The 25,494-nt window shown below is 42.0% G+C and overlaps 2 protein-coding genes across 4 annotated transcripts in view; both read right to left on the bottom strand.

Moving 5' to 3' along the window:
* The window catches only part of GXYLT1 (glucoside xylosyltransferase 1), a 40,627-nt gene extending 34,841 nt beyond the window's left edge, over positions 1-5,786 (bottom strand). The window contains exon 1 of one of the 2 annotated variants that reach the window (XM_068170223.1): positions 5,503-5,786. In XM_068170223.1, coding sequence (XP_068026324.1) covers positions 5,503-5,723 — 221 coding nt within the window. In that variant the 5' untranslated portion in view covers positions 5,724-5,786. The remainder of the gene's footprint in view (positions 1-5,502) is intronic. The other variant, XM_068170231.1, reaches the window with a different exon arrangement.
* A 9,975-nt stretch (positions 5,787-15,761) lies between these two features.
* Positions 15,762-25,494, bottom strand: part of YAF2 (YY1 associated factor 2) — a 43,821-nt gene continuing 34,088 nt past the window's right edge. For both annotated transcript variants that reach the window (XM_068170284.1, XM_068170281.1), the window contains one exon: positions 15,762-25,379. In XM_068170284.1, the coding sequence (XP_068026385.1) occupies positions 25,142-25,379 (238 nt within the window). In that variant the 3' untranslated portion in view covers positions 15,762-25,141. The remainder of the gene's footprint in view (positions 25,380-25,494) is intronic.

Below are 25,494 nucleotides of genomic sequence, written 5' to 3' on the forward strand. Positions count from 1 at the left end.
TCAATGCCCCAAGTCACTCCTCTAACGTATCAGGCCTTTCCAATGTCTCGTGTAGTACAATTACAAGGATGTCAGCCTTGGATTTGATTCACAAAGTTCACATCTGAAACAAAAAATGTTACTAGGATACATGTGTAGCTAATTTACCTCACACTAGACTAAGACTTTTCTCCTGCCAACAGAAGTCTCTCTCAACTGACCTTATACTACCACATTGCATAAAGCTTTCACATAAAAAGGATTAAGAGACTGTAATCATTGAACAGCATTTTGTTCTTTTAATTCACAATAAGGTAATTCAAAATGTCACTCATGAAGATGTTTTTTTGTTTTTTTACTTGAAACAAAACTCAAAGAAAGCTCAGACTACAAAGAAGTGCCCCAAGTGTTTTACAAAGCTAGGGAGATGCACTGTATCAGTTCATCACAGGCACAGTCATTGTCACCTGAGCAAGGTTACTAGTCAGACAGGAATAGTCTCCTTCAGCATTAGGCCTGGGTGTTTTGCTCAGACCTGTTATAGATGATGTGATTAAAGGCCAGTATTCACAAATAGAGAGCATAAAACATATCAGGTGATGAAAACCCAGTAATCTAACCCAGGCACATGGAGCACCCTGACCTGGCCCCAGCATGGAAAAGCAGTCAGCCCCATGAGTCAGCCCACTGGAAGAGACAACAGGAGAGGCTCTCCAGACCACCTTACCAACTACCTACAGAAGTTACTGCCTGCAGGAGTGTGTGGCATAAAAGTGAACTGGGAGGAGTTAGAATGCAAAAACGGAAAGAGGATCCAGACACATGCAAGCAGGTTGCTGCCAGTCAGCACAACCAGCCATGGAGGTCAAAGTGCCAGCAAATTAAAAGACAGGTGCAGGTCAGAGGCCCATGATCCTGCAGTGAGAGAAGCTGGAGACACACCTACACACAGTGCAGGTGTATGTGTTGGTGCACATAATCATTAGCAAGTATCAAGCCAGACTAGCCAGCAAGGACGGCAAGAGGCTTTGGAGTCAGGTATCAGGCTGGGCAAGACTTTGCAGAGAAGAGAGGTTCTGAGCCACTGAAAGACTCTCTTAATCTAGCTACAAGTGACTGCGGTCTGCAGGACAGTTACTGAAAGGATGGGAAGGTCTCAGCCAGCTACCCAAGAAGCCTTGGGGTTCGAGGGTTGGTTAATGTTAAGGCCATAGATCTGGACCAGCTATCCAAAAGGCCAATTCACTCAAGACAATCTGGTGGCCAGCTGCCACAGTGCTAAGGCCAGGAACTGGAAGGATCCCTGGTGTATTCACTTATGCATGCATGTGTGTATCCCAGAGGGCCTGAGTATCAGCAACTGAACTGGAGCTTCAAGCCTGGTGAGTTTGCCCAGACCAAAAGTATCAGTGTCACACATAACAAAACAGTATGGCTAAACTACAGCATAACTTTAAAATGGTTTCTTTCAAGAGGGTCAAATTCATTGACCTCACTGTATTTACAGAACTGATACCAGCTCTACTTCTCAAACATTATCTCCCTAACTGAAGTGCAATATTGATAAAACTAACTAAAAATGCACTTCTAAAAGCACAGTCTGATAATTAACTGATCTGAAAGTATGTGGAGAAAGTCTGACTTGAAAGGATACTCCACAGACAACAGACTTGAGCACTAGTAATTGACATGCATATAGCAAGTAACATTTATTCATCCTGTTGTACTGATTTTTTCACAGCCTGCTCTATCCATAAATCATAGTCACAAAGGAAAAAATGTTAACTACATACACTGGCTTTTGACTGGCTTTGTATCCCCTGAAGTAGACTCTTGAGCATTTTCCTATTTTCAAGTTTAGATCTATTGTTCATTCAGCATACTATGTATAACAGTACTGACTATTCATTACTATATTTCTCATTGGAAGGACAACTTAACTTCAACATTAATCTTTCTTCACAGCTAAAACACAATATTTAGATTTATTTAACAGATTCTTGAAATGTTTTCCAGCTATTTATATCAAGTTGCAAGATACACAACTTGAGTTTCTAGTCATCTTACTCCTTAGGCTACTGTGGCCTTTAAAACAAACAACTCCTTACCAAAATGATTACTCAACAAACTCCCCTGAATTACTATGCTTATTGGAGGATCTTGCCTCAACCTGTAATTCTGGTTTCACTATGGTACTTCCTCTTTAATTAAAGATTTCTACTTAAAAGCATCATCACTATTGCAAAATTCTTCCAGGTGTGGTACGATTAAGTTTTATTCAAAGCTTGCAGTTTTCATGTTTGCAGGCTTCTGAAAACTACCAGAAATCTTGGCAGCCCTCCCATCACAGAATATAATTGAGTGCTTTCTGCCCTTATGTCATACATGAACCAGATTGTTAAGGCAAAGTAATTCCTTCTTGGTTCAACAGAAGGGGACTTCACTGCTGACTGTGCAAATGCCCTCAGATGGCAGTGACATTTGCTTTGCCAAACTGTATTTTTGAAGCAAACAACTACAGAAGATCATTCCTGAAAAGTTTCTATTAATGCACATGAAATGTTAAACTTCATCACATTCAGTCTCCACTAAAACAGCCTACATATAGAAATGAAAACCACCGAAACATTCACCAAGATGTGTGCACCAGTTAACACAAGTCAATGTCATACGACTTAATACTTGGCAATAATTGAAACATGCATCTAAAGGAACATTATGTGGGGCACTTTTTAACTGGCACAGAACAGACTTTCATCCCCTTAAACAAAAGCCTCTCAGAGACTATTCTAAGGAACTGATTCACACCCAAGTTTTACGCATACTGTTTGTACAATAAGCGCATAAAACTTCATCAATTTACTATAGACAGTGGTCTGTAGGTGAAGACTTCCCACACAGGTGTCAAACAGACACCGAATTTTGCAAGCAGATATGCCCCCATGGAAGTGCACATACGAGGAAAAATTTACAGCTCATAAGACCTTTGGAAAATAACTTTCTCCGTTTCTAAAGTTTTCCCATGTTGCTAAACAGGGCAGATTTCCCTCTCACATTCCACTGCACTCCAGCAAGCAAGAAGCTTCTTGTACCTTGTTAGAGTACTGGCCTGCATTAGGAATGGTGTGGCCAGCAGGAGCAGGGAGGTCATAGTGCCCCTGTACTCTGCTTTGGTTAGGCCGCACCTTGAGTACTGTGTCCAGTTCTGGGCCCCTCAGTTTAAGAAGGACATCAAAACACTTGAGCGTGTCCAGAGAAGGGCAACAAGGCTGGGGAGAGGCCTTGAACACAAGCCGTATGAGGAGAGGCTGAGGGAGCTGGGATTGTTTAGCCTGGAGAAGAGGAGGCTCAGGGGTGGCCTCATTGCCCTCTACAACTACCTGAAGGGTGGTTGTAGCCAGGAAGGGGTTGGCCTCTTCTCCCAGGCAACCAGCACCAGAACAAGGGGACACAGTCTGAAGCTGTGCCAGGGGAGGTTTAGACTCGAGGTGAGGAGGAAGTTCTTCACCGAGCGAGTCATTTATCATTGGAACAGGTTGCCCAGGGAGGTGGTGGAGTCACCATCCCTGGAGGCGTTCAAGAGGAGATTGGACGTGGCACTTGGTGCCATGGTCTAGTCATGGGGTCTGTGTTGATAGGTTGGACTCGATGATCCTCGAGGTCCTTTCCAACCTAAGTGATACTGTGATAGAGCTCTCCCCCACCCAGTATCTTCGATTTGAAAGCTACACTTTAGTAGAAAGTACAGCTTTTAAAATAAACACAGTTCTTTTGCTAACCAGGAGCATGATGCACCTGAAAGTAGTTTCCAGGTTTACTAACCAGAATTAATTTTTTGTCTAACAGGATTTCTTCATGTAAATTTAATGTTTTCTTTGGTAAAACAAGTATGACACTTATCATTCTTTCTATAAAAAATTGATAAAAACAATTAAATCTTACGTCAAACTGTTTAACTCTTATTCCCGTTACCATGCTCTTTTAAAGCTAGCAGATTTCAGCTTCTCACAATGAGATTTTAATCAGGAACTTGAAGTGATGAACAAGCATCCCCATATTTTAATCTGCACTAAAACAAAAGCATGGGGGGGGGGAAAAACAGGAACACGTCCTCTGAAGTAGTTACACCGTTCAAAAAGAGGGGTCCACATTTCTGCGCAATCCATTCCCAGTAACTTTGAACGCTGTTTCATGATGTTTCAAAAGGATTAAGTCAGAGCTGTCATCTCCCTAACTACTTTGCACCAGCACCATCACTTTCATAATTACAGGATGAGGCAATTCAGAGGGCTGAGCTGGCCAAAATGCAGGCAGGTCAGTGCGACAAATCAACTGACTTGTGTGATCAAAGGAGCAGAAGCAGCGGGGGAGTGCCAGAGTGTCTGCAGCATTAGGAAAGAGCGAGAGCGGCCAAAACATCAAACAACGTTGCTTTAAACTGCTGCGGAGCCTAAACACAGTGAGAGGTCGGCTGGCCCAGAAAAGCCTGATCCTAATTTCTCCTCCAGCTTTAATAACTGATTTCTTGTCACCCCTCTTTTCTTGGCATTAGCATTCTAGTAGCCACAGGTGAATAGAATCATGAAACTAACCTAAAGGAAAAATAGTACTTCTTTTCTTTCTGTAATCTCACTGTGCAACCGCATACACATTTCTGCTGATGAAGGCAGAGGCAGGCAACAGAAATAAGCAGCTGTGCAGAATGTGAGCTGCTCAGATTTACATCACTTCAACTGCAGAACTGAAATCACAGTTGCCTGTGAGAAGACGAACTTTATTAAACTATCTCTTAAGTATTTTTGCTTAAATAAAGTTATATTCGACAAACAAAGTGATCAAGTTTCAGAAGTAACATCATGAAAGACTCCTAGCTTGGGAGAAGAAAATGCGCCCTCCTCACTTCATGTACCCTGCTCCAACAAGGGAGCAGAATGATTTTCACACGGGGCGCTGGGAAGTCGTAAACTAGCTCCCGAAGCAGCATGCCAGCCTCCTCCCGCCTGCATGTCACCGTGTCTTGGCAGCGGACACACGCGCAGACGGGGCACGTCCCGCTGTGGGGACGTACATGGGGGCCGGCTTTAGCCCCTGGCTTTCCTGCAACGCCACTTCTTAAAAGTTTTCTCCATTTTTGCTTGCTTTTAAGGCTTTTTCAACTTCTGTTCCCTGGTAATCGGCCCGCGGGATGACGGAGCTGATCGGGAGGGAGCACACAGCGACATCACCACCCCCACCCCGCACCCTGCTGAAGCGTTTGCCCTGCCCGGCATCGCCGCGGCAGACTTGCCTCCGCCCCACCACCCAAGAGGAGCGGCCGCTAAAGCACTGCCGACCGGCACCGATGAGCCGGGAGCGCCCGCGGCCCCTGCGGGAGGTTAGGGCTGGTGCTGAGCCCCGCTCCCCCCGCGAGTGAGAAAGCGGCCGGCGCGCTCCCGCGCCTCCTCTGCCCTCCCCGCAGGAATGCGAGGAGACCACCGCCCGCCGGCGTTCCCGCCTCCCCGGCCCGGTTCCCGCGCCTCGTACCTGCTAGCCCCTGCTTCGCCTACTCCTGCGCTCCCCCCTGCCGCCACCCGGCCGCCGCCTGCCTGCCGCCGGGCACTGGGCGCGGCGGAGTCTTGGGCCTGCCATTCCCGGCCTCCGCCGGGCTCCTGCTCCAGGGAGAGAGCCAGCTGGCTGAAACCGTACAGCAGCGAGCAGACGCCGCAGCCCAGGCACAGCAGCGCTACCCGCGCGAACCGCCGCATCCTCCCGCGCCGGCCCCGGCAGCAGCGCCAGGCGGCGGCCGGGGCCCAACCAGCAGCGCGAGCCCCAGCAGACGCGGCGGCGGTAGCGCGAGCCCCGGCATCCGACGAGAGGGGCCGAGAGGAAGGGGGCGGAGCTGAACAGGGAGGGGCGGGGCTAGCGGCAGAGGGCGGGGCGAGCCCCGAAGCGCCCGTGGGTAGCCAGGTGCCACCGCGGGTAGCCAGGTGCCACCGCGGGGTGGGGCGGGAGGCCGGGCAGGGCGGTACCGTAGTGGCGGTTGCATGTCTCCGTTTACTTGCCCGAAAAGCAAAAACACCTTGAAGACCCCTTTTACCGCTGCAAATGGCTCGGAGGGCGCCGGTGCCGTGTACCCCTCAGGGGTGCTGGTGGAACGCAATCCACTGAGGAGGACCCGGAAGAAACAGCTTGGCTCCACCAGAATAACCCCGGTGTCAATTTGGTCTCGCCGGCTGCTCAGAGCTCTGGAAAATGAGTCCCCGGGAACAAACCGAAAAGAAATGTCCCTGGCAGAGGGACCCTTGACAAACTCTTAAATCCGCAGGTTCAGCACACGGGCTCATGTCTCGCCCAGTCTTTGTTAAAGGAAAAAAACCGAGGCTAAAGTACCCTGCAAATAATATCTTTTTCATTCACTCAAGGCTGCTGTTGTGGTATCTTTTAATTTTCTTATGGAAAACATTCACAACTGCCTCTTCACAAGGATATTCCCTCGTGTTCAACAAGGATAAGTGTTGCACCTGGGGAGGAGTAACACCATGCACCAGTACAGGTTAGGAGTACCTCCACGGAGGACCTTGGAGTCCTGGTTGATAATAATCCACAGGACAGCAACATGCCCTGGTGACCAATGGTATACTCGGGTACATTAAGAGGGTTTCCAGCAGGTCGAGGGAAGTTTTCCTTCTCCTCTGCTCAGCTCTAATTAGACTACATCTGGAATATTGTGTACAGTTCTGCACTCCCCAATTCAAGACAGGGAACTACGGGAGAGAGTTCAACCAAGAGCTATGAGGATGATTAAGGGACTAGAGCATCTCTCTTAGGAGGCAAGACACAAATCTGGGGCTGCTTAGTCTGGAGAAGAGAAGGCTGAGGGGGGACCTTATCACTGTCTACAAATATTTAAAGGGTGGCTGTCCAGAGGCTGAAGCCAGTCCCTTTTTGTAACGCCCAGGGAGAGGACAAGGGGTGGTGGATATGAACTTAATGACAGGAAATTCCATCTCAACGTGACAATTTTCTGTTTTTTACTGTGATGGTGATGGAGCACTGAACAGGCTGCCCAGAGAGAGTGTGGAGCTGAAGGATTGGTTAGCAGTCACCAGCAGAGAGGGGTATCCCAGCTCACTAAGTCATGCTTCTAGAGAACAAGAAGCAGGTCTGGGAAGTGGCACAGTGGGGAATGAAAAATATTAGGTGTGCATCGTGCTGGAAAGGAGGAATGTTGATTTGGCTTCAGCTGAACCTGATACACAGAATGTATCACATTCTGCTTTGTGGCCCAGTCTGCTGAGCAAAGGCCTGACAGCTTGACAGTCCACTACTGCCAAGCGAAGCATTTTAAAGCCATGACTCAGTGCTTCTTGCTCAGCTCCTGATAGTGTTGCTTTTTACAGACCCCACAAACTTGACATAATTCTGCTTGCCCTTTTTTGTTTGTTTGTTGGTTTGTTTGTCCAAACTGGAAACATAATTTTTTAAAACTGGTGATGATATCCCTATCTAATCATATCAATTCAAGACCCTGCCTTTCAAGAAAAATACCAATATCATTTCCAATAAAGCTTCAAAAATGTGTTCTGTAGTAGATTCTGGAGCCTGAGAGTCTCTGGCATATGTGAGTGTCCACAAAACCTGAGCCATACCTCACTGCTGCTCTTGGCTGTGCTAAAAGAAAGGGAAAAAGCAGACTGCCAGCTGGCAAACTCTAGTAGCTGGAAGAGAAGTAACGCCAAAATTATCATGCCAAAATTGTTCATCACTGCTTCCTCAAAAGTAGAAGCAAGGAAAAAAATTGGCCTTCAGAAAATACTAGATATACAGATACATTTACAGTGCAGATAAAGGGATGATTACTGAGAGACACACGCAGGGAAACTGGGACTGAAATAAACCAAACCAAACCAAACCACGTTGGAAGAGACCTTCAAGATCATCGCGTCCAACCCATCAACCAATCCAACCCACCCAAACAGCTAACCCATGGCACCAAGCACCCCATCAAGTCTCCTCCTGAACACCTCCAATGATGGCGACTCCACCACCTTCCTGGGCAGCCCATTCCAATGGGCAATCACTCTTTCTGTATAGAACTTCTTTCTAATATCCAACCTGAACCTCCCCTGGTGTAGCCTGAGACTGTGTCCTCTTGTTCTGGTACTGGCTGCCTGGGAGAAGAGACCATCATCCACCTGTCTACAACCTCCCTTCAGGTAGTTGTAGAGAGTGATAAGGTCACCCCTGAGTCTCCTCTTCTCCAGGCTGAGCAAATAAGTAGAAACCAAAAGAAGAAAGGAATGAGGGAGAAGCAATGATGAGAATTCAGGGCCAAAGAGAGCAGGGTGATGATGGGAGAGTCATAGATGAAAGGGAGGAGGACTTGTAGAAAGGACTCTCTAGAAAGAATTTAGTGAAGTAAGGGAAATTTATACTGAGATCCATGTGCTGCCATGCATCGTAGGAAGACCCAGCTCCAAAAATGCCTCTTAGATTCTTAGCTGGGCTGTTTCTCTTTTTTCTGTTTCCTCTATGCTTTCTGCCACAATGGATGAACATGCCATTCAGCTTTCCTGAATTTGTTTTTACACTCAAAATCTGGCTTATCGCTCTCATGGCATATCTGACTTGTGTCATGAATTCGTTCACTGTTCAGTTTCACAACCCTTCACATACATTACTAAGTCCATGTGACAGGAAAAAGTAATGCAGCAGTATGAGAGTCAAAGTGGAGAGATGCAGTGGAGTATTTACTGACAAAGAGCATAAAAGTGAAGACCAGTTAGTCCCTACTGAGGTGTGACGCTTGCCTTTTGTACTGAAGAGTGGGAAAACTAGGTCTGAAGGCTTTTATAGACAGACAAAAATTAATGTGGCAGCTGGGCAACAATAATGCTTTCATGCTTCAGAAGAAATTATATTCCCAAATAGGAGTTTACAGGATTCACTTCACTCAGTGCTGTCCAATAATGCCTGAATAATTAATGAGTGAGAACATATCTGCAGTGCTCTAAAAATATAACTGAGGCAAGGTCAGAGAGAAAGTATTCAGTATCTGAAGGGGGCCTACAGGAAGGCTGGGGAGGGACTGCTCAGGATCTCAGGTAGTGATAGGACTAGGGGGAATGGAATGAAGCTGGAGGTGGGGAGATTCAGGCTAGATGTGAGGAGGAAGTTCTTCACCATGAGAGTGGTGAGACTCTGGAATGGGTTGTCCAGGGAGGTGATTGAGGCCCCGGCCCTGAAGGTGTTTAAGACCAGGCTGGATGAGGCTCTGGCCAGCCTGATCTAGTGTGGGGTGTCCCAGCCCATGGCAGGGAGGTTGGAACTAGATGATCCTTGTGGTCCCTTCCAACCCTGACAGATACTGTGATACTATACTACTATGATAATATGAAAGTTGGTATCTTTTGTTAAGATACCTGATGCTATTGGGGAGGTAAAAAAAATGTTACACTTACACACAGAAGCCTTTTTTCACATTGCAAAATCTGTCCATTTAATCCATCATACTTCTCTAACATACTTCTCACTGCAACCTGGGCCTCATGAATAACACAGATAGGCAGAAGTGACTGACATGTCATGCCTAGGTTACAGTATCACAGTATAAATAAGGTTGGAAGAGACCTTGAGGATCATCGAGTCCAACCTATCAACACAGACCCCATGACTAGACCATGGCACCAAGTGCCACGTCCAATCCCCTCTTGAACACCTCCAGGGACAGTGACTCCACCACCTCCCCGGGCAGCACATTCCAATGATGAACGACTCACTCGGTGAAGAACTTTCTCCTCACCTCAAGTCTAAACCTCTCCTGGCGCAGCTTGAGACTGTGTCTTCTTGTTCTGGTGCTGGTTGCCTGGGAGAAGAGACCAACCCCTTCCTGGCTACAACCACCTTTCAGGTAGTTGTAGAGGGCAATGAGGTCTCCCCTGAGCCTCCTCTTCTCCAGGATAAACAATCCCAGCTCCCTCAGCCTCTCCTCATAGGGCTTGTGTTCAAGGCCTCTCCCCAGCCTTGCTGCCCTTCTCTGGACACGTTCAAGTGTTTCGATGTCCTTCTTAAACTGAGGGGCCCAGAACTGGACACAGTACTTTTCTGAGGTTGTATCTCAGAAAAAAATGCTATCAGGTGGTATCCAATTATCTAATTCAGCTTTTAAAATTCTTTAAAGAGAAATCATTATGCATCTTTATTACTCACCATAAACAGCTAATGACAGTATGTAACATTTTATGCTACTCTTTAATAAATCAGGAAGAGGTACAATCAGATACAATGTTCTCTCCATTTAGTATTGGTTTTAAATCTTGAAATCCTTTTCTTGATTGGAATTTAGTTACTTAACCATGGCAACCTTTGTATCTTTAGGATTCAACTCTATTTAACCATGTCCAGAAAATAGCAATCTTAGTGAACTACAGAAGTCCAATAAGTGGTTAGGACAACTGTTTTTTTTAAAGAATTAACATAGAATCACAGAATCAATAAGGTTAGAAAAGACCTGAGAGATCATCAAGTTCAACCTATCACCCAGCACCTCCCGATATCTAAACCATGGCTCCAAGTGCCACATCCAATCTCTTTTTGAATGCCTCCAGGGATGGTGACTCCACCACCTCCCTGGGCAGCACATTCCAATGGCCAGTTATTCCTTCTGGGAAGAACTTTCTCCTCGCTTCCAGCCTAAACTTCCCCTGGCCCAGCTTGAGATTGTGTCATCTTGTTCTGGTGCTGGTTGCCTGGGAGAAGAGACCAACCCCCACCTGGCTACAACTACCTTTCAGGTAGTTGTAGAGAGCAATAAGGTCTCCCCTGAGCCTCCGCTTCTCCAGGCTAAACATCCCCAGGTCCCTCAGCCTCTCCTTTTGTGTTCAAGGGTCATTGGAGCCAGAAAATGAAATAAAAATTGTAACAATTACTTAGATCAAGAGATAAATCAGATCAATTTTAAGAAAAATAATTATTCACAGTTCTGGAGGAGGATTATCTCATGCAAGGGAGAGAACAAAGAGAGAAATCAATTTCCACTCCAGCTTTCTGCTGATTAAACCCTCCCTAATCCTAATCAGATACGTTTGTATTAGTCCTTCAGGTTTTGTTCTTTCTGGAACTTAAAACATTAGGTTAGGAAAGCAGGAAGATTTTGTGCTGACAGATTTTTGTCAATACTGCCTTCTATGCAGACGAGTTAAGGGTTTTTTCAAAGGCAAAGACACTTTCTTTGATGTTGCCATGTGCTTTTGTACGACCTGCAGTGTCAACACTTTGCTGTGATAGATGGCAAAGTCGGGTAAGCAATGGGAAACTGTTTCACTACCACGTGCTGTGCATACCATATCATCAGACTGCTTGGTCTTTTTTTCTGTTGCTGCCAGACATCAGCTTTCTTCTCCTTTTTTGCAATTATCCTTGGTAACAGCAATATACACACCTAAGGACAACAGTACACAAATTAAGCTGCATTGTAAGCAGTTTGGGAAGTGATACTATACTTTGCCACATCCCTAGTTTCTTCTGATTTGAATCAATTAGTTCTTCAGCAATACTTCAGCATACTCTTCCTAAATCACTTCAACAATTTTAAGTTATTAAACAAAAGGGAATCAAAATATTAGTGTAATTCCATTTAAGAAAGTTCAGTTTGTCTCCTAGATGAATAAATATGCATCTAGAGATGCAAACTTGCACAATTTTTAGAGCCCTACTACATTTAAAAAACCCAAAAAAAACACCCCAAAAACCCAACCAAATCATACTAATTTCTAGTAACACAAAGAGGATTTTTTATCTTTCTTTAGACATCTACAAAAAGAGTTTTCATTGCCTTTTTTTCCTGTAAAATATGATGCTCCAAAATATCAGTCCAAAAGGGATTCTCAGTGTTCAGCTTTTGGTTTCTTTGCTTCATCTAATATTCTAATTCTAAACATCTAACATGGCATGGGGATTTGTGTTTAAAGTACTCCTGGAAGGAGTCAAAGCAATCTTATGCAAGTATGTACCAGGTACAAAGATATACAAATAAAGTAAGCAGGCCTGGCTTTTGTTTCTTTGTTTATATGTAACTGTACTCCAGAGGTCCCTTCCAAAGCAGTGCATTCTATGATTCTGTGATCTTGTCCTGACATTGGTTGATCTCTTCTCCCAGGCAACCAGCACCAAAACAAGAGGACACAGTCTCAAGCTGCACCAGGGGAGGTTTAGGCTGGATGTTAGGAAGTTCTTCATAGAAACAGTGATTGGCCACTGGAATGGGCTGTCCAGGGAGGTGGTGGAGTCACCATCACTGGATGTGTTTAGAAAGAGACTGAATGGGGTGCTTGGTGCCATGGTTTAGTTGATTAGATAGTGTTGGATGATAGGTTGGACTCGATGATCTCAAAGGTCTCTTCCAACCTGGTTAATTCTATTCTAGTCTAGCCTAGTCTATTCCTACAGCAGCAAGCACTTTGAGTTCCCTAACATAACATTGGGGCAATGAAGTTGGTGAGGGGCTTGGAATACAAGTCCTATGAGGAGAGGCTGAGGGAGCTGGGGTTGCTTAGCCTGGAGAGGAGGAGACTCAGGGAAGACCTTATTGCTCTCTACAACTACCTGAAGGGAGGTTGTAGACAGGCAGAGATTGGTCTCTTCTCCCAGGCAGCCAGCACCAGAACAAGAGGACACAGTCTCAGGCTGCGCCAGGGGAGGTTCAGGCTGGAGGTCAGGAGGAAGTTTTACACAGAGAGAGTAATTGCCCATTGGAATGGACTGCCTGGGGAGGTGGTGGAGTCACCATCACTGGAGGTGTTCAGGAGGAGACTTGACAGGGTGCTTGGTTACATGGGTTAGTTGATTAGGTGGTGTTGGATGATAGGTTGGACGTGATGATCTTGAAGGTCTCTTCCAACCTGGTTTATTCTATTCCATTCTAAATTTCTACAAAACATGATTTTCTCTTGTAATAGAATAAATATCTACTAAGAGTAATCATATACAATACAAACTTTGCATTATGGCTTGCAAGTTCAAGTTTTAAGATGAAATATATCTTCTACAGTAATGCTACTTGTAATAGGTATACTCATCCTAGACCCTTAGAAGGAATGCATGAGCTCAGTACATCCTCACACCACAGACTGAAAAACACTGCCTTTTTTAGCTAATTTTTCATACTTGATGTAAAAACTTTATGCATTTATTAAGTGCAGAAATCTGCATGGCTAGGAGAGTGAAATGGGATCTGGCAAACACCTAAAATCATAACTGCCAGCTGTCCTTAGAAGAGGAAACAGGGTTAGGAGAGTTGTCAGGGACTCAGAGAACCATTCAGCAATGCAAGCTAGATGATACATTGAAGGCAGTGAGCCAGGTAGCCATTTGCCCCTCTTTCAAAACAGAAGCATAGCCTGGAATGGAAAAGATGACAGACTTTCCAAGTTCAGTAAGAATAGGTTTTGGAAAGCAGTCAGTCAGCCAAACTAAGCAGAGTCAATTTACTTTGTAAGCCCAGGTGCTAGTTTACATTTTATCTGTACCCTCCTTTTGCTCCCTGATCCTCTTCAAGCACAATTTACCATTGTAAACCAACACAGAGACATATCAAGGACAGAGAAATAAAGTTTTAATGTTGTCTCCACATCTGTTTCTCTAAGGGTTGCTTTATTTCCATAATTACTAATGTAAAAACCAGATCACTATAGTCAAAGGTACCAGCTTTCTAAAGCATTAAACATTACCTGCTTTTGTTCAGACTGCTCTTTTTAAAACTGACTACAACAGCCACATAACAGACAAATAACTGATACAGAACAGGCTTAGGTACCCAGTATCCTTATACAAATCTTAGTCATGTCCAAGTTCCTCAAATTAAATGCAATGAGCAGTCAGCTTACCTTGCATAGTCCAGCATCGCTCCCTGGAGTGTGCAAATGTTACACTGATCGACTGAAGGTGTCATTAAAATTGTGGCCTCCAATTATTCCACTGCATGAGTAGCAGAATTGGGCAGAGTAGTTGGGATAGTGTTGTGCCACGCTTTAAGCCTGAAACAGAGCCGGTGACTCATGACTGTACTTACACATTACTTCACCATTTTTTAACCTGTAACTTTAGGGAGAGAAAAAAGAAGGGGGGGAGGACAACAACAAAACAGTCTTGTCTTTTTTTTTTTTTCTTTCTTAAGGTCAAGAAAGGGTACAATATAATTGGACACATCCTAAGTTATCTCCAGGCACCAGAGCCTTAGTGGAATGCTGTGATCTCCTATGCCTGCCAAAACATTTGTGTGGAATTTAAGAAATTTGTTTTGATCTTCAGACCCATAATTGTGTAGCAGAAGAAATGAATAGAAGGGTGATGGAAGGACTTTACAGCTTGCCCCTCTTTGAAATGTCTTCTTTGGTGAGCAAATAGACTAAATTAGACTCCCTTAATTAGTGACAATAGCTCCATTCTGGTATCTCGTACCAGTTTAGTCTGGTACAGGTCAGTATTTCTGCTAGTATCTATTTGCTACCACTCACTGCCTGCACTTTGGGATCTATGCCCAGCACTTAGAGGGTGGCATTAAATGCATTCTGCACCTATGGATATATCAGCTTCACACATTACCTCCTTAGAGTGAAGATGAGCTTACACACTCATGGCCAACACTTGTCACCTGGTACACAAATGGAAACTTTACAAGGGAACTGACTTCTTTCAAGAATGCCATATAGGATCTTAACCTTAAACTGCAAAGCAACACAAACAGTTCAGAGAATTGAACATGTGAACTGTATGTAGCTTGAAGATACCTGGAGACAACCCACCCAGACTCATTTTTTTAAAGCCTTCTTTAGCAACATACTAGATGAAGCCGATGAAGCCTTAGCTGAAGCTTCCTCACTCAACTTTCTTACCTCAAAAATTGCAAACATGGATGTTTTCATAGTTTCTCACCTTGGGAACAGTACTCCCAGGAGAATCTCAACTTCCATCCCAGCCAAAAAGGGTAATGAATTACCTGTTCCAATAAGTTAGCAGAGGCTGGTTGGGAATTTGATCTCAATATGCCAAAGTCTGCTGTTTATCCCCAAATTGCACACTTGTATTTCTTGCACTTTTTCCTAGACAGTACAAATAAAGCTTTCAGAGAAGGGTTCTGAACAATTTAGTAGTTTTATGTATGATAACACACCCCAAGTATCAACACTTCCCATCAAGACTGAGTACAATGCACCCACAATAGTCTTCAACAAAAATACATTCTTGCTGGACTGTTACACGCAGGAAGTATTAATTTATTCCCAGGGAGGGCATTTCAATCTGTGTCACTACTGTGGGCTTTGAACTCATTGAGTTATGTTCATCTGGAACCAAATGCATGTTATCAACCAATGTGAAATAACTACAGAGTTGTAATTTTAAAACAATTCCGTTGCCCTTACTGGTGTAGCATTTGTTCGGGGGGGGGGGGGGGGTGGTGGGAATTAAATAAAATCATCTTTTCCCTGTGAATCTTATTGCTTCTCTCTTTCCAGACATCTCCCCTCAGCTTTTTTTGTCAGTCCTCCAGCATTTTAAATTGTTTATCTTTGAATTGAGGTCAGAAAGGTCAGCTTCAGGCAGTGTCCTGATGGGTTATTAGACACTGAGCTACATGCGATGCATTGTCATCTATATTTAAGGGAGTGCTTCACTGGAACTGAACATAGTTCATCACACAAAATGATGTGAACTTATTACTGTCCCATTTTCCTTAAGAGTACCCTTTACAGTTTTTATTTTGAATTCATATCTATTAAAAAAAAAAATTACAGCCACACACAATCTTTTGTTCACGAAGATGTTTATTTTTGTCTTCAATGTTTGTAGGGAATACGATTTCACTACAAAAGTGTCTCAGAGAAACTCCATTCAAAGTCTAGGCTTAAGAATGAAGGGAAAATATACTTTCAACTGTACCAGTCCTGAGCAAAGTTTAAAAAAAAAAAAAAAGACAAAAAAACTTCTTTAGAGATAGGAAGCAGCACCAATAAAACTAGAGGGTCTCTTACTGATACCTGCTCATGCTTTCTTTTCTGCTTGAGTTGGTAAAAACTTAGGTAGGAAGAATTACTTTATTAGAATGTGGACCTAAGATTCATAGTCCCAATGTCTCACCAAATACCACACATTACAGTCAGAGGTCAGGGCCTCAGTTCTACTTTCCATTGAGTAGTCAGGACTGCTAACAGCAAGACTGTTTCCCCCATGTCGTAACATTTTCTCTTACTTAAGCTGGTAAATAAATATTTATTTAATAGACTTCTTTTAATAAATATTTATTTCCTATCAATATCAAGTTCCTGAAAAGTTACATGGTTCTTAGAAGTATACTACTCATAGCAGTTATAAAACTTCTGATAATGTCAGGTCTCAAAATAATTCAAGTGGCTTATATTCTGTCTCTTTTTCTTGCAGTGAAAGGATTTCAAGCCATTGGTAACACTCAGTACTTAATAGCTGGTTTATCCAGGACATTCGGATTCCATCTGACAAAGCAAATACTTCTAAGAGTCAGAACAGAAAAGGCACTTACTCATTTTGGGGAAGACACCTGGCAGGTAATTTTTATTTTTTTCAAAATAACAAGCCCTTTTTCTGACAATAAAAATCCTTAAAAACTACTGTTGGATAAACACAAACCCTATGAAGAAAACCAACTTATGTACCCCCTTCACTAATACACTAATACCATCCTTGATCGAGAAACCAGGAAGTGTGAAAGCACCCAGAAATACTCCAAAGTTTTACTCACTTCTGTGATATTCCAGTAGGGTATCACAGTTAGCTAGAAGAAAATAAATAATCTCCTCCAAAGAATGTGTGTCTTACAAACTGAAAGACCTCAGAAATTTCTGGACTGTTTCTTATTAGTTACTTGTATCAGCAATAAAATACATGACTTTAGCGTGTTGGAACGAGGAACATCACCTTGGATGACTTATGACTCTCTCCAGAGGTGTAAATCTGTTATCAACCTTCCTTTCAATAGAATCATTGCCTCAGTGATGCTCTGCATAAGGCACTTAGTAAATTTTAAGAGCATCTAACAGTGCTGTTTGTAGTTTTGATTTGTTTGAGAGGATGTTCTTCCAAATGCTTCAAGATTAATGGGCTAAGGTGTGGAATAATCACTGAAAACAGTCATAGGAGCTACCAGCCACAAAACCCTTCAGAAGCCACATCCATTCTAGTCTGAGCTCTTATTACCCTTCCAACACAAAGCTAACCTGTTTCTAGTGGTCCAGGAATTAGACTTGAAAATTGGGCATTGTCTAAATGTACAACAGGAATTTATTTTGTTCCTGACTAGCTTTTTAATCAAAACTTCTGCCCTTTCAATAAATGACCTCTATCCAAGAGTGAAATGTTCATGGTATTAACTATTAAATTCACAAAACCCTACATTTATCCTTAGGCCAAAAGTCCCTGACCTAACAAGTATCAAGAATTATCAAGCAACACACACCTTTAAGTGTGGGATACTGCCTGCTTCCAATACAGTACACAGAGAAAGGAATACTATACACACAAACAAGCCATTAAATAGGGGCATTTCTAGGGATTCTGAAAATGCATTTCCTTTGTTCTCCCCTCCCCCTTTTTGTTGGGGCGAGGGTTTTTGAAGGTGCTTAACGTTTCCACCGGAAAGCTGAGAAAGCGCCCAGGATCTGTTCATGCTCCTCAGATCTCCTCCTCCAGCTGGCACAGAGTGTTTTCTTGCACCTTTCAAAAACCCTCCGGGTACTCAAAGTCACTTGGCAACACTACACCTCCATCAGCTGGAAAGTATTTTGCATATTTGTATGTTTGGAAGCTTCCCAGCAATAGAATTAGACCAGTTGCAGAAATGCAGATAGGAAGACCAGTAATTAGCATCCCACAATGCCAGCCACTTTAACCAGAATGCCTGAATGGGACAGGATTGGTTTTTAAGAAGTCAGCTTGGCAAGAATCTGTTCAGCTAGTCAATTATACAGAAACAAAGACAACAGTGACAAAATTGAAAGTTACCTCTAAGCTTCACATGCCATTGTTTGTCTTACAGAAACCAAGCTACAGCTGAAGAACTGGGAGCAGCAGTCAGATTCCCCACTTACAAAAGCACGCATAATAAATTATTTCAAATTCACTGCATCTGCTTATATTATAAACACACTTAAAAAAAAAAGAAAGAAAGGAAAAGAGAGAGAAAGGCATCAGAATGTGTTTTCTTTCAGAGGTGGGAGCAGTAATACTTAACTGTAACCTGAGGAGATTTCCCTTGCTGAGATTAATACATAGCTGAAGGGCTGTTACAGTAAAAGATAATCAGTCAGATGGCAGTATTTTCTTGCTCAAAGACCTGTGCTGTCAGGAACTGGGCTTGGCATTGAAGCATTTTGATTAATTCTGTGCAAAAAAGTATCAGCTTTAAATAACGTATTGATGGATGGTAGTTATATATTAGATACATATAAATAGCTAATTAAACCTCTGTATTCCCAGAGTGGATATTCAGAAAGTAGGATTGACCTGACCACTCATTCCTCTTAACTAACAGATGCTAAGTTATTGAACGTCTCCATCCTTTCCAAGTGACAAAATACCTGCAACTGCCTTTGAAACAAACAGAATTTGTAGTCTGTAGAATCTAGTGATCTTGGGAAGGGGGTAAAAAGCCAAATTTCAGTAGCTCTGGATACAAAATTACAGAATGGTTTGGGTTGGAAGGGACCTCCAAAGGTCACGTCGTCCAATCTCTTTGCAGTAAGCAGAGACATGCTCCATTAGGTCAGGTTGCCCAGAGTCCTGTCAAGCCTGACCCTGAATTATCTCCAAGGATGGGGCCTCAACTGCCTCTATGGGGAACCTGCTCAAGTGTTCCACTACCCTCATGGTAAAGAACTTCCTCCTAATGTCCAACCTACATCCACTCTTTGATTTAAAACCATTGCCCCTCATAGGTCTATTTCCTTCTTCTGTGTACTACTTCTTTCTACAGAAAACTACGAGCATGTGGTTAGCAGATTATCAACAAAGACATTAATATCTTTTTCTCACTTCCTAATTCCTCTGTAAATTAGAGCTCCACTGGTTTAAAACCACACTTTTTCAAATCCTGGGATTAAAGGAAGCTTAATTTCACAAGCACTTTGACTAAGATTAATATTTATATGCAGAGAAGAGTGTAATTAAAGATTACACTTTTCCAGGTGGCTGAGATTCTGAACATGTAGTCCTGAAGGGCTTCTTGCTCAGATACACTTAGCTCTGTCAAGATACACCATACTTTCCACAAAACAATTAACATTTTGGGAACAGTCTTTAAATTATTCTTACTGGAACAACATTCTCCTGCTGGTATTTCTCTTTTAAAACATAAAGAACAGAGTGATAATGCTGCCATTTTTCTTTTACAACCCCCAAATGCTATAGCTATCTCTTGTGGTTGTTGATAGTAACACTGATTTGAGCTAGAGAATATGCTTTTGTCCTTTGCCTTCCATGTTTAGCTCTTTACAAGTACAGCTAAAATTTCCTGGGCTCCTTAAACTGTCTGCTCCCAAAAATCCCCTATCAGTGGACAGAGCAAATTCTTTCCAATTACTTTTATCTGTTTACCATAACAAAAGGGGCAAGATTAGGACTGACCTAATCTCCTGAGGTATTAAGTATTTCACAGTGGTGGTTCATTTTAACTAATTTTCACTGATGCGGTTCAACAGAAGCCGTAAACAGCTCATGCATTACTAAGAGTCTGGGATGTGAAACTAATTTATTTGTCCACTTCATTTTCTTTTGCTGTTTGAATTCAATAGTGTAGTTTAAGCAGAGGGAGGAGACACCAGAGCCCCTAGGATTTGTTCACAGACAGATCACGATCATCTTCTGCAACATCTTATGAAAGTCACTTAAACATCACTTGCTATCGAATAATACTATTCACTACCACGCACACAGCTATCCATTGCTGTTGCACCATTTACTTCATTCTAGACAGGAAGTTACAGTAACTTCTGTGAAGCACTGGTTTGTAATTAACCTGTGAAGTGCTTTTCCAATTTTAATTTAGTAGTTAAATCCTGTTACATTTATTAAAGCATGGTTTCCTCTTTAGATGTCAAACTAACCTTAATATCCAATTGTCATCATAGGCAAGTCCCTTAAGTCTTTTAGCAATTTCTCCTCTTGTTAAAACTTTGCTAGTACAAAAGAAAACCAAATGAGCTTCCTCAGTTTAACTGATTTTACTGTACAGCTTTTGCTAGTTTGTGAAGTTGAGACTGCTCTGACATAAGCTGCGATCAGTGGCACAGTCTAATTGGAAGCCTGTGGCTAGTAGCATTCCCCAGTGGTCAGCAAGGGGTCCATTCTTGTTCAACATATTCACCAATGAACTGGAAGAACAGATAGAGTGTACCCTCAGCAAGTGTGCTGAAGATACAAAACTGAAGGAATGGCTGATGCACCACAAGGCTCTGCTGCCATTCAGCAAGACCTGAACAGGCTGGAGAGTTGGGCTGAGAAGATCATAATGAAGTTTAACACAGCCAAGTCCTGCACCTTGGGATGAATGACTCCACACACCAGTACAGGTAGAGGTTGACCTGCTGGAAAGCAGCTCTGCAGAGAAGGATTTCGAAGTGCAGGTAGACAAGCAGCTCACCATGAGCTAGCAATGTGCCCTTGTAGCCAAAGACAATGGTATCTTGCGGTGCCTAAGTGTGGCCAGCAGATAACATAAGGTTCTTCTCCCTCTCTGCTCTGCCCTTATGAGGCCACATTTGGAGTACTTGCACAATTCTAGGCTCCCCGGTTCAAGAGACAAGGAACTAATGGAAAGAGCCCTCAGCAGAGGGCTAAGAAGATGAGTAGGGTACTGGAGCATGTCTCTTAGGAGGAAAGCTGAAAGACCTGGGGCTGTTAAGCCTGGAGAAGTCTGAGAGAGGATCTTATCAATGTTTATAAATAGCTAAAGAACAGGTGCCAAGAGGATGGGGCCAGACTCTTCAGTGGTGACCAAGCTGGAACACATTTTAAGTTTCATCTGAACCTAAGGAAAAACTTCATTGAGAGTGATGGACCACTGGAACAGGTTGGCCAGAGAGGTTGTGAAGTCTCCTCCTCTGAAGATATTAAAAATGCACCTGGTTGTGGTCCTGGGCAGCCTGCTGTAGGTGAACCTACTTTAGCAGGGGGGTTGGACTAGACAATCTCCAGAGGTTCCTTCCACTCTGTGATCCTGTAATTTGAGGCATAACTTCACACAAGAAAACCTTTGACAGCTAAAACTATATTTCCAACGCACCCAAACCTCAAGACAGAGTATGCATTTGCAAAATATCCTATCTGACTGGTCCACTAGCCAAAACTACCATTACATTTGTCATCCAATCTGTCTTATCCCTGAGTATGCACAGGCCAAATTTACTGTTAGTGCCTTCGGAGAAATTAAATTACATTGCATTTCTATTTCCATGTAGTTTCTGATACTGGAAAGGAAGTATACCAAGACTCTCTAGTAGGAAGCAGAGTCCAATAAAGCCACGTGACAGAAAAACCCCCAAGCAGATACAGTTAAAAAAACTGGATTTACACAAAATGCACAATAGACAGTTCTGTGCCAAATCCACTTGTACAACAAAAGTATAATCAGTCAACAAAATGAGGGAAACTGTCAGGCTTTGGAGGCAGAGCCACACACTTGTCAAGTTTAGACAACCTGCCTGAACAATACAGCAAACTGGTGGAAACAAACTGTAACAAGTACTCTTGTCTTACCCAGCTACCTAAAAATGTGCAGTCTGTAATACCACAAAAAGTGCACAAATTACAACAATCAAATTTTGAGACTTAAAATCTGTACCACACAATATCAAGGATCTAGAGAAACATGCCAGGTTAAAACTTCAGTTGTATGTCTTCATCTCAAGAACTTCAGTATTAAGAATTTTAACATTTTTAACCTTATTTTTTTTCCTACCACTTCTCTCAGAATCAAGATTTTATATGGCATAATTTAACCTGCTACTGAGTAGAACAACTTCTGTTTAACTCCAATATGTAGACTTACAAAAAAGGGATTACAGTCTACAACTGTGTATTTATTCTTTTCCTTATCCCACCTACAATTAGTGGCAAAGTTAGGAAGAGATTGAGTTGTTGTACACTGTATCAATGAACTATTCATACTTAATTTTTCCCCATTTCTTCCCCCCTCCCCCCTTTTCCTTTCTGAAACCAGACAATCAGCACACAAAGGAAGTAATTTACATGGAACACTATCACACTTGTCTCTGATGGGTCACCATTTCATGAACAAGCCAGGATGTAGGGCTGTTGAAGACTGGTGCATATATAAAGTTAACAAATAACAGCTCTTACGCAGAAAGCAGTCACAGAGAAAAATAGCTAATCAAAACACATTACAACATTAAATTTTCACTTTTTATAAATGGAGCAAAGATGCTTTTAAATATATTTACAGTTAGAAAAAGGACTTAGGATTACCACAAGTCAAAATGATTTAGAAATTAGGAAAGTGAAGTTCATTTAAATTATAACATTATAAACAGAGTAAATTGCCATTCTACTTAGAATTTGTCTACTCTGGTGTCAGTGTTGTCACATCCCTTTAATCACAAACAGGAAAAAACATTATCTTTATTTAATGCCAAAAAAAGGCATCATTGCAATGTAAACACTGGCAATGTAATAGTTCAGCTAAACCCACCACAGCTCAGTTTATAGATCCTAACTGACTTGTGTTGCACCTGCGGTTAGAAATGTCTTTTCTAGATCTCATTCCACAAAGAACAGTGAGACGTTTCCACGTTCTTTTTGGTTATAAACACACTTGGTACCACATTTTGGAGACTGTTCTCTAGAGACAATTGAATCATAGTAAAATCCACACCATCCTCCCTTCCTTCCAAACCAAATGACTACTTATTTCTGAAGATACAAAGAGACCTCTTGTTGGCAGTGCTGGGTGGTTTATTCACAAGAAAGTTAAAGGAAAATGCGTTCCCCATTTGGTGAACTCCTGGTAATAGACTATTACTTGTTTGCAAAGAACTCTGAAATGTGTCAGCATTCAGCATATATTAAATTAAAAACACATTTCATAAAACATCTTGCAATGAGATTTGCTTTCATTAAACTGCTTACTTGAAACAGTTTCAGCTCTCTTGCAACTCCATTACATCAGTATATTCTGCACATAGTCCCACCTAAAAATAAAATATAAAAAAATAAAGTTGAGAAGCATGTATTTTTCTGTCAAAAAAAAAACAAACACTAGTGTACGTTGTTCTGAACATCCACCCAGCCCCCAAAACATTTAAGAACCTTAAAATGCATTGTATTACAGATACTAAGACTTGGCCGGGTAACAGCAATGAACGGACACCCTACTCAGTAAGATAAAGCAGAATACATAATAAACAGGTCAGTAGTTATCCATTTGAAATAGCCTAGAATTAACATTTGATGCCTAAAAAGTTTAAACAGCAACACCAAGGAATGAGGTATGTATGTTCTCAGATATCACATCAGACTTCCATTTTATGCAACTAACTGTATTTCACAACTAGCATCTTACAAAATAGAACAGTACCGTTGTGCCTGGAGAAGTACTGCATTCAAAACAAAAATACATTACTACAAGAAACCACCAAAACATCACAATTGTCAGGGGCTACAAAAATCCATCCTTTTAGCTGTTAAAAAGACATATCATATGTTGGTAATAATTTGGGGCTGGATTCACTACCGAGGCGGTCCATCCAACTTTTTACAGGGGCTTAAAAAATATCTTCACTTTGAATGAAACAGGAAAAAACCAAAAACAACACAACATCATCACAGGAGTGTAAGTAGACTACCTCACTAAAAAAGGAGCTAAATGGACTTTTGTACTGAGCCTGATTCTACACTTTAAAACCTAGACACGGATTGCATGTGTGTGTCAAAACACTTATTGGCTGTAAACAAAAATGCAAAATCTGTATTCACAAAAATATTTTATTGGTAATTTTACACAATACCAGATGGGACTGAAAATAGTTCTGTCTGTTTATATTGCTAAGTGCGGAAAGGGTGACAGTTTATGCCATGAAGTAGGATACTGAGTCTTTTCACATGGTTTATGACGTAATACATTCTAATAGGCCAAATCGCCAGTAAAGAAATTGACTCGGGAACAAAAAAAGTTATAGCACTCTTATTTCCTTATGCTTGTGCAATGCTTGTTACTCCTGTAATGAAACGGTGAAGTGACCATGGGACTAGAGAAACCTGGGGTAAGGAAATAACACTAAGCAGGAATGAGAAATGCACTTCTGTTATTTTTAAAGCTTCTCCAAACTTTCCTATTTCCAAATGTTACGTTTTGCCCATTGCGTCCTCGTCCGAGACACAACATCGAATGCCAGTGTACAGTGACAATGTAGACCTCCACCTGAATCGCAAGGTTAACCAATCAATGCTTAGAATGCGTTCGCTGTTTCGCTTGTAAACATTACAATAAGTGTTTTAAAGTGTGAAAAAATAGCGGTAAAACCATCAACATAATTCAGTCATCTAGTAAAATGTGTCAAACATTGGCAAAAATTCATACAAATGTTTTATTTAATAACATTTTTTCCTATTTAACCACACCAAGTACCAGCAGGTGTTTTCTTAAGATAATTATGAAAATTCTGTTGCAGCAATAGTTAAGTTGATCTTTGACTTGCATACATATAACTATGTTTCACAATTCTCAAATAATACATATTTAGGCAGCTTGAACTATGTTATAAAAATTTAAATTCAGTACATGCCAATAATAAAGACTCCAAGAGATGTGTTAGAATTTGCTAAACTAAAAGTGAAAATGGACTTACTAATAACACTGCATAATGAACATTCAAACCACATTTTCATGGCACCTTTACACATGAAAATTAAAAGGTTGGTCTGAAAAAATGCTAGGTAAGCATTTCTAGATTGCATTTAAATTATTGTTTCTACCACTGCACTTCTTCCTTTTTTTTTTTCCTTTTAATGCATAAATTATGTTCCAGTCAACATACCAATTGTGCATGAACAACCTGTCATGAAAATGTGGTAACAGGTGACAGAAGTTATGTATTTGCATGTTTTGAAGAGAAGAGACTAAAGAAACTGGAGGAAATAAACTTTAATGAGATTCCCCATTCAGTGATGATGCTTCTCCTCTGGGTGAAGATGACCTGGACATTCCTCTTTCCGTGTTGTCAGAGCTAGAACCACTCTGACTGTGCTGATCTGCCGAAGCAGCACTGGAAGCAGGTGGTGACTTAGTTTTCTCCTTAAAGTCTGTAATTATGACTGTCAGATCTCCAACGGTAACTTCCAAATGCTGAGCACTACTTCGATCCACATTTTTCAATCTTGGCCTAAATAAAGGAAATAGTCATTAAAGGCACACCCACAGTTTTATTATCTTGTCTTCCTCCTATATTTTAGGGCCTCTGAGTGACAAGAACGGAGACAGGGATGACAGCACTCAAT

Source organism: Melanerpes formicivorus, unplaced genomic scaffold (assembly GCF_026170545.1).
Source record: "Melanerpes formicivorus ecotype bairdi unplaced genomic scaffold, bMelFor1.0.p_v2 SCAF_3, whole genome shotgun sequence".
Taxonomy (NCBI): domain Eukaryota; kingdom Metazoa; phylum Chordata; class Aves; order Piciformes; family Picidae; genus Melanerpes; species Melanerpes formicivorus.